This window comes from Pristis pectinata, chromosome 8 (assembly GCF_009764475.1).
Source record: "Pristis pectinata isolate sPriPec2 chromosome 8, sPriPec2.1.pri, whole genome shotgun sequence".
NCBI lineage: Eukaryota > Metazoa > Chordata > Chondrichthyes > Rhinopristiformes > Pristidae > Pristis > Pristis pectinata.
In genome coordinates this window covers 73757159-73775310 of record NC_067412.1, presented here as the reverse complement: position 1 = coordinate 73775310, position 18152 = coordinate 73757159, and the positions used below count along the sequence as shown (strand labels likewise).

The window sequence follows — 18152 nt, the reverse complement described above, 5'->3', positions numbered from 1 at the left end:
TGTTGGCGAGGTGTCACCTGGAATACTGTGCACAGTTTTGATCCCCTTTACCAAAAAAAAATGTAGTTGCACTGGAGGTAGTGCAAAGGAGATTCATCAAGCCAACTCCTGGGATGAGAGGGTTACTCTATCAAGAGAGGCTGGACAAATTGGGTCTGTATTTCTCAGAATTTATTAGAATGAAGGGTGATTTTATTCAAATATTTTCAGGATCCTAAGGGGGCCTGACAGGGTTAGATGTTGGGGTGTTGATGGTGGAGAATCACAAACAAGGGGACATAGCTACAAAATAAGGGGGCAGTCATTTAAAACTGAGGTGTGTAGAAACGTCTACTCTCCGAGACTAGTATTTTCTACCCCTGAACATGGTGCAGGCCAGATCAAGAGAGTTATTAAAAGGTGAAGATGGGGAAATACCTGAAAGATAAAGGAATTAAGGGTCATGGGCAACTGGCAGAGGAGTTGATGCCAGCATAGATCAGCCACGATCATATTGAATGGCGGAGCTGACTTGAGGGGCCTGGTGGCCTATGTTCTTGAGCCTCATATTGCCATTTTATCTCCATTCCGTTGTTTCCATCCAACAGATAAGCATTTCCCTCCTAACACCAACTTCACCTATCAAATGCAATTGATGACAATTTCATTGGCAAACCTCATTTCCAAAATTTTGACTGAAGCCCTTACGCACAATTAACTAATTTGCAGTGGATTTGTACAGGTGGAATGAGCATGGAACTACAACACTGATGTTTTTTTCCACCAAAATCTTCGATGTAAATCTGCAAAATAATTGCAACGCGACTTTCAACTCTGGAGAGTAGCAATAAAAAGAAATGAGGAAAAGCTCTCAGCTTTGAGCTGGCCAAATGAATGCAGGTAAACTTTGACAGCAATAAACCGATGACGACAATCATGTGAAAATGCAAAATATAACACAAGGGTGGTTCAATGCTACATAGTATTTCATTTTTAGTTGCTCAACATTTTGCATTCGACCAAATGCAGAATCATACCTACCTGCAATAACTGGCCTGGATGTAAAGATCCAAGGAATGGAGAAGTATGGCAATAAACTGTCTCTCCATATTTGCAGTCAGGTGCACCAGGATCCTTGCCTGGTTTCTGTAATGCAAAATAATATAATCCAATAACATAAGTGGCACATTCAGCAGATTTAGAATGTCAAAAATTCAAACATTTAAATGAAAACTAAAATATACTACCAGTTTCAATCAAAAGTCAGTTTATTCATTCACTGGTTTGAAATATGAATCTGTACACCACGCAGAGTGGATAAACTTATTATTGCACTGTACCTTTCCTATAAATAATTATTTAATAAATTTTAACTTACTCGTTTGTAATAGTTTTTAATTTTGGTTGCCATGCCAACTTGCATCATTAGTGGTGGGTATTCTTCACTATACTCGGCAAGAATGAGGTCTCCATCTTTACCCGTCAGATCTTGCGGAGTTCGCATGAAGAACATTTCTCCACCACCAGAGGCCTGACGTTCTTGCTCACGCATCTGAGAGTAAATCAGAAAGAGGAAATCACTCTGGTCGATTCTGCAGTAAACAGAGCACATTATCATACGAAACTTAAAGAAACACAAAACAAATGTGTCAATGAAGTGCAAATTCTAGCATTTTCTCAGATACTCATATTTCCTTATAGCATAAAAGGCATTCAACCCATTGAGCACAAACTGGCACCTAGAGCAATCTCATCAATCCCATTCCCTCACTTCCCTATAATCTATGTTTTCACACATGATCAGATTTCTCTCATCATCTGTTGTTGGATAGCAATATCCTGACCCACAAAAGTTCAACCTAATTCCATTTTTCACTTGATTTACTTGTTTCCCTTCAATGTATCTTGCAATAAAAAGTCTTGTACAACTTTGAGGAAGCCCTTAGTCCATTTACTGTGGACCCGGCAATCAATTTCACTAGCTGATACTGAAATTTTGTACACCAACTTGCATTCATCAACATCAAATATCATAACTACGTCTTAGCTCATACTTTCAATTTTTTTCCAATCCTTGTGATTCACCCAAATTTCCTTTACATTGCTCACAGGGTTTTGGTGCCATCAGCATATTATAAAATATTAGATTGCCTCTGCTATGTATGGTATGTATGAAGGATAGCACATATTAAATGGAACTGGAGTTAAAAAGAGCATGGACAGGGCTATTAGAATGAAGAAGCTTCTGAAAGTTATGAGTAGCAAGATCACCTATGCATTTGTAAATGGGGATGAGAATCCTAAATTCTGTACAACTGATAACCAATGGACACCCAGTGAACATTTGCTGAGGCAAGGCCAGTAAGTGAGTGGCAGAGTTTAGCTTTGTGCAGAAAAGTCTCATTTAGATCAAAGAGCTTTGTAACACCATGCCGACCATGTTGCCTAACTGAGCTTGTCCCATTTGCCTGCATTTGTCGATATCCCTCCAAACCCTTCCTATCTGTGTACTTGTCCAAATGTCTTTTAAATGTCATAATTGTACCCACCTCTACCACTTTCTCTGCCAGCATGTTCCATACACTCACCACCTTCTGTGTGAAAAAGTTGCCCCTTAGGTCCATTTTAAATCTTTCCCCTCTCACTTTAAACCTATGCCTGAGTTTTGGACTCCCTAACAGACTTTAGCTTTTCATCTTATCTATACCCCTCATGATTTTATAAACCTTTATAGGGTCATCCCTCAGCCTCCTGCTCTCCAGGGAAAAAAGTCTTAGTCTATCCAGCCTCTCCTTGTAACCCAAGCCATCCAGTCCTGGTAATATCCTCATAAATCTTTTTTTGAATGCCCTCCAGTTTAATTTATTGAATAAATGAAGCTTGCAGGAGGAAAAAAAATATGGATGAACATTTCAGCAGTAATGGCAAGGAGATAGGGAATGGACAACGGAAATTGCCATTCTGTGCAAGTATTTAGAAAGCTCAATTCACAATCAAATAATCCACTGATCATTGGTATCAGCCTGAACACAGACTGGAATGAGATGGAATCACCATTTCTAACAGGACAAAAACACAATGGCTTCAATATTGCCACCACTATGCTGAAAAAAAGAATCTTGTTATGCATCCCATAATTACAAAATGCCTCGTGTTTGAGGATGGCCATGAAAGTTAAAGCTGATAACATAGTAATTCATGATGTTATACAAGGTTAACATAAATATAGAAATCAGAAGTATGCCAAAAGGCTATTATGAAAGTTCAAGAAATGAAGCAACTACACAAGAAGAGCAGAATTGGACCATCTGGTCCCTGGAACCTGGTTCGCCATTCAATATGATCAAGGCTGATCTTCTACCTCAGCCTCATTTTTAACTAGCACCATCTCAATGGATGGAGGCCATTTGAACAGAAGAATTCATTTCAACTCAATGCAAGAGCAGTCCAGCTAGTTCCACTCCATCCCTCGTTCCCTATAGCACCACAAATTCTTTCCTTTCAGGTATTCATCCATATCCCTTCAGAGTGCTACAACTGAATGTACCTCCACTGCTGACCCTGGCATTGCATTACAGACCTTAAATAAAAAAATATTTTTTTCATGTCATTTTTGGTTCCTTTGAAGATTGAGCTAAGATGACAGGTTACAATCCCATAGAGTGTTTTCACTGACTAAAGAGTCTTGGACTGGAAGGCAGTTTCAGAATAAGGAGTGAGATGGAGAGAAATGTTTTCACCCAGGTGGTGGTGAACCTTTGGAAATCTTTACCCCAGAGGGTTAATTTTGTGTCATCTGTAAATTTGGAACTTTGTGCAGTCACTCAAGTAGGTTCACCTGACGAACTCCACTGTACACTTCCCTCTAATTCCAAAAGATAACCTTTCAAAACTATTGCTTCCTGTTACTTTCAATAACAAGGATGAGGACATACAAATCCATACACTTGACGCCAGAGACAATGATGAAAAAGACAAGAAGAGGAGTAGAGAACTTTTGCAAATGTAGTAGATGTGGCTGCAGAGAGAGGCAATAACAGTTGCAGTGGACCAACCATACAACTCAGATGAATCAGGCCTGATGTGCTTCAGCCTTTATATGCAGGATAAGTTATATGAAGTGAATTTTCAGGACTAAAAAGAGTTAAAACAAAGCAAAGGAGTTCTTAGCAGGTTTTTGGCGATATTAACTTCCTGGAAATTGGGGGATGACTGAAATAAACATTGAAATTTTGAAGTTAATGGAGCAGAACTGGAGCTGGGCAGGGAAATATTAGAAGTCCAAAATATGTGCAGCCTTGTGAACAGTCAAAACCTCAGGAGGTGGCAAGGTGACAGAACATCACCAATGCAGCAAAGCCCAGAGAGGACTCGAAGGTACAAGTGTGGACTGAAATGAAAGGAAATTAAGTCACTTTGTAAAGCCTCAGGAAGCAAATTAAAAAAAGAGAGATTTCATTGTTTACTGCCCTTTAAGTTAAGATGAGAATTCAAGGACAGAACAGCTGAGTGAAAAAGCACAAGTCACTCGAAGTAGTCATATCTGAGAAATAGGAGAGAAGACTGAAATGGAGATGTAGATGAGAACCATGCAACTGCTTGAAGAGGACAAGTTACTTGACATGTCAAGTTCAATGAGAGTGATAGAGTCAGTATCAGTAAGCCTTGTCGCAAATCAGACTGATATCAACAATAAAATATCCAGGACTGAAATAATCCTGAAGGTCTTCTTTGTAAAATGAAGACATTCTGTAGACTAATGTAGAACGGGAGAGAACAAGAGGCCCAAACAGGATTACTGAAGTGAGAAGCTGACTGGGATAACATTAATGAGGTTTGGATGAGATATTTTGTAGTTACATGAGAAAGAACATGGATGTGGCCATCATTAAAGAAACGGCAAGAAACACAGGCTAAAGTAGAAGACAGCTGTTACTTCATCAAGAAAGTCATATGCTTACCTACGAATTATCTGAACTTGAGATTGTGGCAGGAAATGAATGTGAATATTGTGTGAAGGGGAGGAAAGGGTCAAAACCACGAACATACAGGAGGATGAAAGACAAAGGAGAATGGAACCAGAAAACAAACAAAAAAAAACTCCAATCACTACAATCGATGCACATAAAAAATAAAGAAAGCACAGTTATGTAAAAATAAATACCGTAAATACTTTACCTTCGCTTTTTTCTTGATATGTTTCAGGAGTGGATACACAGCATGAGGCCCCGGCTGTGACAAAGCACCAAAGGAATACTTCTTCAGTGATGGCCGATGATATTGCCTGAGTTTCATTGGGCCCATATGAGTTGGGAAAAATGGCTGCCGGAGCTCCACAGCAGGAATGGAGTGCTGCAACAGAAACCTATACTTAAACTATATAATAGAAATAAGCACATTCCAGTGTTTCATATCACATGCCATTAAGTAATTCAATAAGAAGAACCAGACATGGAAATAAGAAAGATTTAAAAATACATATTTCTGTTCTATCTTAAAGCTTAATACCACACTAGAAACATTTCACTCCTTAGATACTTACCTCATCTTTCAAACAGCTGCAAACTATTTCTAGGTGGGATACTTTATTTGTCCTTTACTTCCATAACTATCCTGGGGATATTTATGGAAACAAAAGATGAAGGTTAGCCACCTTCAGTCTCTTCAAAGAGTAACTTCTCATGTTTGGTAATTTCAATTTTCTTTTCAGCTCACCCTAGCCTCAACCCTTCTGGAAATCACTGCCTGCATGCCCTCTAACCATCTCCTTCCATAAAAACGCCACCCCACCTACATTAACAATATCCTCAAGCTTGTTAGTTCAGATGGCATTTCTACCCTTGTGGTCTTAAACACAGGCAAGGACATTCGTGATCATTTCCCTGTATCGCTTACTCCTCATATTCCTCTCCTTCTGACTTTAATACATCCTGCGTCAAGCCTAGAACTCTTTCCAAATCACAATATCTACTGCTTGGCCTTTGGCTCTCTATCTGCCCCAGAAACATTGCTATCATTCTATACAACTTCTTCTTTTCCTGATCTTTGATGCACTTGTTCCAAGCAAAAACAACTTTTCTCCCTTTTCCCTCCACTACTCCAGTACCATGCAACTTCTAAATCCATTCATATTTTGTCTCTCAAGAGACAATTCTGTTTCCTTTCAGCTTATAATGCACACAACTGGTTAGGCCATTCATCATCAAATCTAACTGACTACATCAAGCAATATCCATTCATTCTCTTCTGCTAAGAGTGCTCACTACTTGAGATGGTCCTGGAGAACACAGTTCCCAGAAAGCTTTTGTTTTCTCTGTAACCAACTGGATCCTTATCATTAAAAAAAAGTTTTAACATTAAAAATGTTTGTCGTCACCAAAACTGCCTTTGTCACTTTCCCTCCATGGCCATGTTATCTTGCAAACTAAGTCCTTGTCACTAACTGCTTTTTACTTTTCAGTCCTTGAATTCCAAAATCTGTACACATCTTTTCTGCAACTCATTTGTTTGAATCACTCCAATCAGACGCTCACCTGCCATAGCCATAACCAGAAGCCAAGTAAGGATTCATCCTCAGCTTCCTCAACTATAGGCTGCCAGTTGGCAACATCATCCTCAGACATTGGGTCAGCTTCCACATGTGTGCAGATGGTGCGCAGCTCTATATTTTTAATCACTTCTCTCAACCTTTCACATGAAGATATTTCCATGACTTCACTCCTTCATGTTCCTTTATTTTCCAGCCCTAAAACCTCCCAAAAAACCTTAAATATGATCTTTCTAATCAGCTCAATTTTTTGTTGGGATCTATATTTGACATCACTTGTTCAGGTTCAATGTTATGGATTTCTCTGCTGAAACCTCTTCATCCTGTCAATTCCCTTTCCTCGATAAACCCACCTACATCAAATCTTAGTCATCACTCCAAGTATCTCCTTTACGGCTCAATAGTCATTTTATTTTATATTGTGTCTTTGAAACACCTTGGGATAATTTTCTACGGCAGAGGCGCTACATAAATGTAAGGTGATATTCTTGTTGGGTATAAACTGACCTGTCCCAGAGCCTTATCAGCTTTCTCCCTCTCTTCAACTGTTTTACTTCTCCACATAGTCCCACTATTACCCAGATATCTTGTCTGCTGGATAAACAATAATCCCACTTTCTTCCTTTGTGACGAATGGTGAACTCATTTGAAGATTCTCCTTAAGCTGATCTTCTACAAAATCTTCATCTTAGGAAAATAGAAATCATAGAAATTACACCAGAAAAGGAGACCATTCAGCCCATCAACCCAGTATCAAACCTAGCTATTCAATCAAAACTATCTACACTAATCCTATTTTCCTGTTCTTTTCCTATATTATGCCATATTCTTCTCTTGCAAAAAAATTAGCGAGTCTCATTTTTAAAAATGTAACTTTTCATTAGCTCATTGCGAATCAAGAAACAGAAACATGGGTTATAATTGGGAACTGTCTACACTACAAAATCTCCCTACTTGCTTTCACATTTCATAATGCAAACAGCTGTACCCTTATTTTAATACTAAAGTGTAATTAATTTGTTGTTATACGACCTTACTCCCTTCCATTGATCCTGACGATCCAAAATCCTCAGTGGTTACCATCACTGAGATCTTTACACATCTCTCCTCTTTCAGCCTTTGTACAAAGTAACTCTTTGATAACTTCAAACTAAAACTCATCTGTCCCACGCCATTCTGATTGTTCATGCCACTCCGTCAATTAATCTCCTTTCTCATCCTCCTTTGCTCCACTGTTCTCACCATCCCATGCAACTCATCCACTCAATCGGTCCTGATCATCTGACTTCCCATCTCCATGAAATATATTCTTCTGCATCCCTCCCCGACCACTAACGTCACTTTCTATAGCTGGACAAAAAAAAATCTACTTTTAGCTGTCGCAGATTTACTCCCAAACTTTGACTTCCTATTCTCTGATCTTCCACATGTCAAAACACCTCTACTACTGCTAATCTGCTTCTTCAACTTTGTCTTAAATGCCTGTTCCCAACAAACCATTCACCATTTCCCACTCCTGCTGCTTCTCTTGATTGAGTAGGTGTTCCCCACTTCAAATTGATGGGCTGAAAGCCCAAGACAAAAGATGTAAGACTTACTTTGACACTTACTACCAGAAAGCTTAATTTCTCCAAGACTAAATATTTTCAAATATCTCCCTCCTCACCTTCACATGAGATACTTACTGCAAAGATCCTCAATATTGAGGCTTTCTACTATAACCTCCTGCATATCCCAATCCTAACTCTCATCCTCAGTGTATCTCAATCCTATGATGGGATTATTTCACCCATCTCCCTTCCTCTCTAAATTCATCACTCACTTGACAAACACTTCTTGGTTCCTTTCTCTCCTTCCCAGTCATTGCTGTTAAATATAGTTCCAAGCTTGTTAACATTTAATAGCTGCCTTGCCTTTGCACTTACTGGGCGAGTCAAAACTTTTTCCACAAAAGATTGAAAAGACAAAGACTGTATTTTCAGTCTCTACAGTAACCACTTGTCCTTCCCATGGATTACACTTTCTTTCTCAATCACTTGTCCAAGCTTAATCAGTCAAGTACAATCTTGTTGTCCTGTTCAATATCCTAAACTAACCTGTAATCATAAATCATCTACACATCTAAGAAAAACTTCTTTCATGTTTTTATTGTATTCAGACTTGGTTGCTTCAAAGTTCTCCTTGTTGGTCTCTTATGCTCCTTTATTATCAAAATCTAAAACACTCAGTGCATGTTATCCGCTGATTTGCTATCTCATGAGATCACCCTTGTATTACTGGCTGAGAGGATAAACATTGCTCCAGAGCCCTCTCCTGTGGTGTCCAGGTGTTAAGGGGACTTCTGCTAGTGGCTTCCTGGGAAACAGGACCATATATCCAACCTCTCCCTAATTATATGGAACCTATTTATGTGGTGAAAGCAGGGCTGAGCTCTGAATGAAAGGTGCAACACCTAGAGATCATATCAGTTTTGTTGGCTTCAAACAAAACAAGTGTGGCTCCAAAAGTAAAAGAGCAGCAGCAATTTGTCAATAGTACAAGTTAAGCCTGTGGGATTTGAGAGGTCTTCAGTTAACAGAGATCATTTGGGTGAAGGCTGTCATGGAAACAAGGGAGAATCTCGGCAAGGCACCTTTCATCCATTACCTCCGAAGTATACTTAAAGCTTCCAGAGGTAAGACTGAGGAACAGGAGGAGGCCACACTCGTTAATGCTTTTGCACAGGAGAGGGCCTCAGTGGTATCCCTGTTTTTGTTAACTCCAGAAAGGTTGTGCCCCTCTCCCTCATGGATAACATGGACCAAGTACATTATGTCTGCTCTGGTGCCCTGACATAAATGATGTGGCAGTTTTGTTGTGGATTAAATCTACAAGAGTATATCATTTTCTGCTCATTTTATCATGGGCTAACTGAAATCTCCAATAACTCTAAGTTCAATGAGACTTCTACTTGAGCAGAGAGTTTTGAAGAGAAAGCGTTAGAACCTCAGCTCATTTCAGAAAACCTGCAAACATTAGAAATTTGAAACAAAAATTGAAAATATTGCAAATATATAACACACCACTCAACATCAAAGAGGAGAAAAGACCAGTTTACCATCTTTTGTCAGAACAAACCTTGTGTACTTATGGCATTTTTGGTTTCAGTTCTAACATGATCTCTTCCCAATGACTCCACTGAGTAAAGCTGCAAGGAGGTGACTCACATATATATGGAGGGTCAAGGGTTCAATTTGTATTTGGTTCCTAATCTCAAATAGGTAACTACTCATTACAAATGCTTGCAGTTAAAAAGGCAGCAAGGACCCCATTGCTAATTACTGTTTGGCTACCTTCAACTATGAAGTCATTAAATTACATTCCCATTCCCTTCCCCACATACATTTACCAATTTGTGATTTACAGCTCTGGAGTATGACTAAATAAAACTCACACTTGGGAAGAATACAAATACCCAGTTCCACTCACCTGAATAATGTTCCCTCCAAATGTCCCTCGCAGGCCTTGCTGTTTGGGGTAGTAAAACTCATCGTTGGATAGGTTCCAAGGGTCCTTGACTTCTGGTTGTGACATGTTCTACCAAAGAGACAGGGGAGACCAAGGAAAATACATTCTTGTATGCCATTGCAATAATTCACATGGTTCAGTTGATAACTTGTAATGAAGAGCAAGAACATACATACTGGTATAATGTAGTCTAATTATACCCTAATTGGCATTTGTTGACAATGCAAGGAGTACAAGCACATACAACAAATAAGAACAAATATTCAGCATCGTGTTCGGTGCATACATTGTCGGCCAAAAGGGCCTGTTCCTGTGCTGTACTGTTCTATATTCTATCAAAAAAAAGTGCAGACAAAAAAGTGTATAGTTGACCGCACACAGATCTGTGAGTGTTATTCACCACTGTATATAAGAGAAGATCAGAAGTCATGACAATAAATGTTAATATTTCACTTCATATTGGACAACGGCTGGCAAAATTTCTTAGTAAGTCCAACTTAAGACAGGCCTACAGTTTGCTCTCTACTTAAAACATGCAGTTTTTTGCCAACTGTGGTACCCTTCTATGCTTGTGGAAATGTGGATTTCACCACTCCCCCACTACCCCGCAACCACTCATTGGGGATCCAAAATCTTGAGGTTGAATTTAACTGAGAGGCTCCCTCACTGTTTTCACTCAGAATACAAAGTTATAATTACTTCTTAATTAAGTTCATTAGCTAGAATGCAAACAGGTAACTGCTCACTATGGGATAAGGCAGAATGGAAGTCAGATGAAGAAGTATATTTGAAATGCTGCAAAAGGACATAGCTGTGAGTAATGTTTATCAAATAGTTCCAACACTGATAGATCCAGCCTTCTCTGCAAGCAGTTTATGAATAGCTATACACTACCAGGCAATAAAGCCTTGAAGGCAGCAAATACCCTGCATTGTACAATTCAGTTACAAAAGACCCAATAAAAGGCTATTAAAGAGCCTTCTGTGTTTATAGGTAGAGTTACTATGATCTCAAAATTATTTAAGGTAATGATCAAGGAGTCCTGGAATTCTGCTGTGGTCTCCGTTTCAGAGGATCTATCTTGGGCCCAACACATTGATGCAATCACGAAGGTGGCTCTACTTCATTAGGAGTTTGAGGAGATTTGGTATGTCACCAAATACTCTTGCAAATTTCTACAGGCATACGGTGCAGAGCATTCTGACTGGTTGCATCATCACCTGGCATGGATGCTCCAAAGCATTGTAGACTCAAACAGTTCCATCAAAGGGACAACCCTCCCCGCCATCCAGGACATCTTCAGGAGGCGCCATCCATCATGAAGGATTCCTCACCACCCAGGATGTGCCCTCGTCACGTTACAACCATTGGGGAGGAGGTACAGGAGCCTGATGACCTACACTCAATGTTTCAGGATCAGCTTCTTCCCCTCTGCCATCAGATCTCTGAACAGTCCATGAACACCATCATATTATTCTTCTTTTGCACTATTTATTTAATTTTGTAACTTATAGTAATTTTCGTGTCTTGCACTGTACTGCTGCCGCAAAACAACACATTTCACAACATATGTCAATGATAATAAACCTGATTCTGATTCTTACATTGCAAACAGAGAGAGTTATACAATAGCAGATTCTGAAAACTATTAACAACAGAAATCAGGACTTTATTACATTATCTGATATCTGAATAGAAGACTTTATCCCTACCCTACTGACCTGTTGTGGCTCATCTTTGATGACACCAGTTTTTCCTAAAAGGATCCTGCTCTTCCGAGCTGATGATTCTTTCTTATTTTCCTTGGAAGGAGAGTTAGATGTCATCTCCTCTTTCTCATCAGGAATTTCTGGAATAATGCAGAAGAGACATGAATGTACATCTAAAATAATTAATTGTGGTATTGTTAAGTAAACAGTGTATATTATGAAACAGAAAACATCACATCATCCACTGCTGATTCCAAAACTTTTAAAACCAGAAAGCAGTTATAATCATCGCCACTACTGACCACTATTATTTTTAAATTAAGCACCAAGTATTGAATAAAAACCTACTTACATTCTATTCCTGTGACTTGGAGAAATATATACATATATTACATTTACATAGGCATCAGGAAGTTGAAAAGCACTTCACAACCAATTAAATATATGTTCATAGTGTCTGTGTGGTAATTTAAGAATATAAGGCAGTAAATTCATTTCACAATAAGGTCCCATAAAGATGGTAAAATAAATTACTAAGTAAATTATTTCAGTATGCTAGCTGAATAACGAATATTAACCAGGAGAACTGGAGCTTCGCTCTGTAATTTGTGCAATGCCTATCTGAATGGAAGGATGGATCCGTGATTAAACATCTCATCTGAAAGGAAATGATCTCCAATATCATACATTTGAACAATAGACTAGAAGAGAGATTTCCTAACTTTTTACTTAGGCACCCACTTCCACATTTAACAGCTGCCCAGCTTACTTTATATATTTTAATCCCTTAAGTGTTAATTTATTATAGTTTACATTGTTATAGTTCTTCAAAGTGCCACGAGTCTTTGTATTTATTACCATGGGAAAACAGTGTATTACTTCATTAATGATTCACCTGCCCACAACCTCTTGCTGTTACCTGCCCAAGCACACACCAATCACCACTGATCACTTGCCTGACCATCTCCCCATTCAGTTATTGGTCCTCCTACCCCCCACCCCACCTCACCTCCCCACCCCCCAAGCATTAGCCCTACTGCCCTCACTTCCTGAGTTTCTCCACCTGCAGCCCTCTGCCAACCCATCACTAGCTTGTCCACCCAGCACCAGAACCCACTGACCGTCTAGCTCCCCAGCATAGTAAAAATCCATAAACTTACAGATCCCCCATATCCCCTTGCCACCTAATTCTTGTCAGGGAATTTTTACATATTGCCACAGGTGTGCATAACATTGTCTAAGATCATCTGTATTAGTGTGTCAGTCTTTATTATGCATTCATAATCTACCAAGTGACTTGAATTTATAATCTTCTGACTCAAAGAACATTTCTAATAAGCTGAGACTGACACCTTAAACTCACAGCACAGTGCAGGAATTGATTTTTCAAGCCAGTAGAGACAATAGTGATATGGCAATGTGTTGTAAGAGCCCAGCAATCAATGTGAGCTATAGCTACTTAGATTTCAAGAAAATATGAATTCTAACGGAAAATACAGTTCCTCAAATAAACTCCTTAACAAATAAGTACTTCTCACAATACTGTCAAAATTGTTGATCTCCAAGATGATCTTATTAAGGCATACAAGGTCCTGAATGGGAACAACATGAGACTGCTTCTTTTGGCAAGGAGCATCGAAAACTTGACCATAAGCCCAGATCATCTGAGCTATGTTTCCAATCAAAAAATGGTCAGATCTGTGGAGTCTCTTGGCAACAACAAAACTGCCAAAATTTCAGTCATCAGCAAATTGGGATCCTGGTTAATCCTATCAAGCTTAATCGTGACCTTTATGACAGCAACCAGCTTTCCCTCTCAGACATTCAGGCTCAGATCTTTTAGCACAGGTGGATCATTGAAAGGCAAGAAACCGCTGACTGAATAAGATAAGAAGTATGGCATCTTTGGCTCAGTCTGGGCTTCTTGCCTTGGAAAGTCAGGGAGAAATACAGAGAGGGATAAAGGGATATCAGCGCATTTCAAAAGAATTTAAGCATTGTGAAAGATTAACTTGTTGCTTTCATAAAATATATCCTTCCACTCAGGTGATTCACATGGAAAGCCTTGGTGCCAATTCTCATCTTTGACTTTATATGGAGTAGGGATGAAGTAACAACCCTCCCACCCACCTCAAGAAAGGATACAGCCAAGAAACATTGCCAAGGTTTCTGCATCAATCACCTGGGAGAACCAACCATCATATTTCATCAGTGCATGCAGGGGCCAGTCACGTGATCTCTCCCAATGAGCAACACAGACTATGCCAGAGGCCCAGACTTCCACACTGTGTCCACAAGCTGTCAGGGATGTACTTGCAATTGGATGAACTGATTCATAGGGGAGGCATGAGGGATTAGACATTTAACACTGAGAAAAAGTGAAATTTCAATAAATGAGGTGGTGCAAATCTTTGAACTTTCAACCTCAGAAAGCTGTGAATGCTCAGGGCTGAGAACTGATAGACTTGGTTACCAAGAAAATCAGAGGATTTGAGGACTTAACAGGAGATTCTGCCTTAAGTACAGTATCAGCTAAGATCCACAAATAAGATCAAATGATCACACAGCCCATTCCTTGGTTCTACTTCTTATATTATTCTGCACTCCCAACATTACAAATTTTTAATAATTTGATAGGGCAGTTTGTATCCTGTACTGTTCTTGCTTTGTTGTAAAATGCTTCCTTTAGAACATACCGAGAATAATGTTTTCATCATTTGGGTCAAGAGTCAACACTGGTGGTTCCAAAATTTTATCCATGGCTTGGTCATCCCAGATGATGTTATCCTCCCATCTTCCATACACCAGTTCCTCATTGTCAATTGGAAAGATAGAATACCAAGTCTTATCATCTTCCTGGGAAACTATTTAAAGAGACAGCAAAACAAATACAATTTAACTGATTTTGTGGCTTCAACCAATCCTGATAATACAACATAAAAGTTAAGCACCAACTTTTGGAGAGCATCAAAATAGTTAAATCAATAAGTAACAGAAGTATGAATTTGGTGGCATGTGACTTGAGGCAGAAATATGTAACGATATGAAGGTGGAATTAGGTATTCTTGGTGATGTTGAAAATTTGGAGACAGCTTCACATCAAAGTTAAAAAACAGTGTAGATCAACCTTGGACAATGGCTGGGGTGGAGTCAGCAATAGGAAGAAGTTGAAGCCAGTAAAAAGAATCTGTAGAGGAGACCTAAGACAATGGTATCAGTTTGCCTAATGTTCACTTGGAGAAAACCTCTATTCATCCAAGTCAAATATCATGCAGGTGAAAAACAGGAAACAAGAAAATAATAAATCAAAATAGAAATTGTGATTCAAGTCAGTTGTTCACACAGCACTTTTACCCCCAATGTAAACTTGACACATTAGGGATTTATCAAAGAAATTCATATGGCACATGACATGATCTTTTTTTTTATTGCAGATACTTTTCTCTACCAATTTCATGAAAGAAATCCAAACATCCAAATTCCACTGTCCCCCCTCCACCCACATTTTAACCTATGCTGAAATCTTTTGATGCATGATACTGCTCACTGAATTTTGCTTCTTGTTTTCAAGAAGTAGGCATCACTGAACGATTCTAGCTGCCCAGAGAAGATAATCACAAACTGCTTTCTTGAACTACTGCAGTCCACGTGGTGAATGTTTTTAGGTTAGGAGTTTTGAGATTTCCGTTTCCTCGAGATGACAAAATGATAGATTTGACTTGGAAAGGAACTCGAAGGTGACAATGTTCCCATTCACATGGAGCCCTCAAGGGTGCTGGAATATGAAAGTTTGGGAGGTGCTGCCAATGAAGTCTTAGCTAGCCACTACTGTTGGTAAGACATAAATATCCTTGGTCCACCAGTGGTGGTGGTGTCAATAAGCAGAATGCTTTACCCTGGATATTACTGCACTTGAATGTTGTTACAGCTAGATTCCATCCTAACAATGCAATGCATTTCATTCTTGTGCCTTCTTAACATTACCTAAGTCAAAAAATGGGCCACTTGCTGCAGAATGCCTGGCCTTTGATCTGCTTCAGCCTAACTTTGGGCATTTACTTTGCTGGTCTATTTGAGTTTCTAATTATTCTAGGACTTTGATGGTTTGGACACTGGTAATGTCAGAAAATACCAGATGAGATAGTTTAGAGTGCCCTTGCTGGAGATAGTTACTGTTTGGCACCATTGTGAGGTGAATGCACTTAACGTACAGCCCAAGCCTGGATGTCAGCCAGGAATTGGTGCATTATGGACAAGGACTATTTCAACAAGCAAAATTATAAATGGACTAAGAGACTGCTTAATCATCAGCAAACAGCCCCATTTCTGCCTTCTAATGGAAGAAAATTCATTGATGAAGCAGTTGAAGATAGTTGAGCTCAAACAGCTGCTCTAAGGAATTCATGTATTTCCTTTACACGTGAATTGTATTTGAACACAAAGTGAAAATCTTCTTCAGTGATTCCTTGCACAATTCAGTACAAATCCCAGCTGGTACAATACACAGTTTCCCAGATTTGCTTCCACCTTAATTTCTAGTTATACTATGCATTACTGCCATATTTCAAGTATTAACCTACATTCTTTTCTCAATTCCTCCCAACTATAATATAACTCCTCTCCTCAGCTTCATTCTGCAAGTACAACCCTTGTTGTAAATACTCTGCATCCACTAATACCGACACATTTGCTTACCCCCTACTCCCAGAACAACACATACTCCCTTCCCTGTTCTGCTGCTTTCAATGTTCTTCTCATTCCCTATTAAAACACATGTACTATTTGCTGAGATGGTGTACCGTGCTGCTCTGGTGCATGCTTGTCCTTCCCTTTGGCTGGGATTGGAGGACCTGGCATTGTCGTTTTCTGAACTGGAGTAGGAGGCACGGGATTCGACAACCAAGTGCCACCACGATTGAGCCCTTAACAGAAAAAAAATGAACTTACATGTAATGATATCGGAAGGTAAACAGTTTCTAGAAATGGAAATAGTGAAAATATAAAACTACCAATTAACTAAAAGGAAAGAAATATTGCATCAATATTTCTGGTCTTATGCAGCTTTGTTATGAACTGACTCTCAGTTATTGACTTCGACCTGAATATTTATATTCACAACACAACAGTGAAATTTAAAAGAAAACAAAACAAGATCCATTGCATTGTGTTAATTCAGTGTTCACTGATAAGTTGGCTTCACTCTCAAAAATTTTCAGAATGGGGCAAAATTCATACCTTGTTGTGCATTGTATGCTGTGGCATTTCGAGTCATGCTGGATGGCAACCAGCCTGCTAGGCTAGCTCGCTGGGATTTTGTTGTCTTATGCTTGACGTCCTCTCCATTCCAAATAATGTCCTCTTCCCAGGGCAGCTGAGTGACCATGAGAAAGTGCTCATCCAGAAGCGCCTCCATTTCATTCTCAAACTCCTTCTCATCTGTCGACTTATCCATCTCTTCAGAAGACTCCTACATATTTATGTACATATTCATACATATTCATGCTCCTACATATTCATGTACATATTTATAATCAATTTTGGAAATATCAATTAAAGTACTCCATGCAAAAAGGTCCTGCCATATGAATTATGGTAACAACAAAAAAAAATTAACTTCATTCTAAAGGACCTTATAGTCAATAAATGTTTAAATTGCTGTTTTTTTGCTCTCGGCAAATCCTGCAACACAGATAAGTGACCAGCTAATCAATTTTTGTGAGAACTGAGCAGCTTATGTTTATTGAGACAATCCCCTGCTTTTCTCTGAACTGTGAAACATTTAACAACCACTTAAATGACAGATATAGTTTTGAAATATCAGATCAATCAAAAGATCATCTCATATGGCAGCATCTCCTCCATACTGCCATGAATTTACAGCCCAGCAGAGATCTTGAATCCATGACTTTCAAGTGCTACTACCCAGGAAAACTGATGTGATCCAAAAGAAATAATCCGAAGTATCTAAAAAAATACTTACACACATCTCAGTTGTGCTTTAATATTTTTGATCACTGTCCAATGGACAGGATTGCAGGATGAGAAATAAATAAAACCTTTCATGCTGGAAAAAGTGAATGACTGCAGCAATGCAGAAAAGTTGACAGCCAATTTGCAATATGCTAATTGTCAGATCACCTATTCCTTTAGTGATATTGATTGAGGGATAAATATTGGCCAAGAAAAAAAGAACTCCCTTGCTCTTCTGACATTTCTCTGAGATGACAAATAAGTCTTGGTTTAATATCTCATTTGAAAGTTGCTATCTCTTAATGTGCACATTCCTTCAGCGCTGTTCAGGGATGTCAGTACAAGTCTTGTGCTCAAGTATCTGGGAATGGAGCTCAAACTGAGAGGTTAGTGTGTGTGTCCACAATATGTCTAGAAAGAAGAGAAGGGAGACAAGTTTT

At 39.0% G+C, this 18152-nt stretch overlaps 1 protein-coding gene across 2 annotated transcripts in view; it reads right to left on the bottom strand.

Moving 5' to 3' along the window:
- Positions 1-18152, bottom strand: part of taf1 (TAF1 RNA polymerase II, TATA box binding protein (TBP)-associated factor) — an 89542-nt gene that overhangs the window by 49517 nt on the left and 21873 nt on the right. For both annotated transcript variants that reach the window (XM_052021779.1, XM_052021780.1), the window contains exons 9-16: positions 16978-17209; positions 16542-16664; positions 14439-14606; positions 11755-11882; positions 9995-10102; positions 5158-5331; positions 1358-1531; positions 1021-1125 (exon numbers count right to left, since the gene is read on the bottom strand). In XM_052021779.1, the coding sequence (XP_051877739.1) occupies positions 1021-1125; positions 1358-1531; positions 5158-5331; positions 9995-10102; positions 11755-11882; positions 14439-14606; positions 16542-16664; positions 16978-17209 (1212 nt within the window). The remainder of the gene's footprint in view (positions 1-1020; positions 1126-1357; positions 1532-5157; positions 5332-9994; positions 10103-11754; positions 11883-14438; positions 14607-16541; positions 16665-16977; positions 17210-18152) is intronic.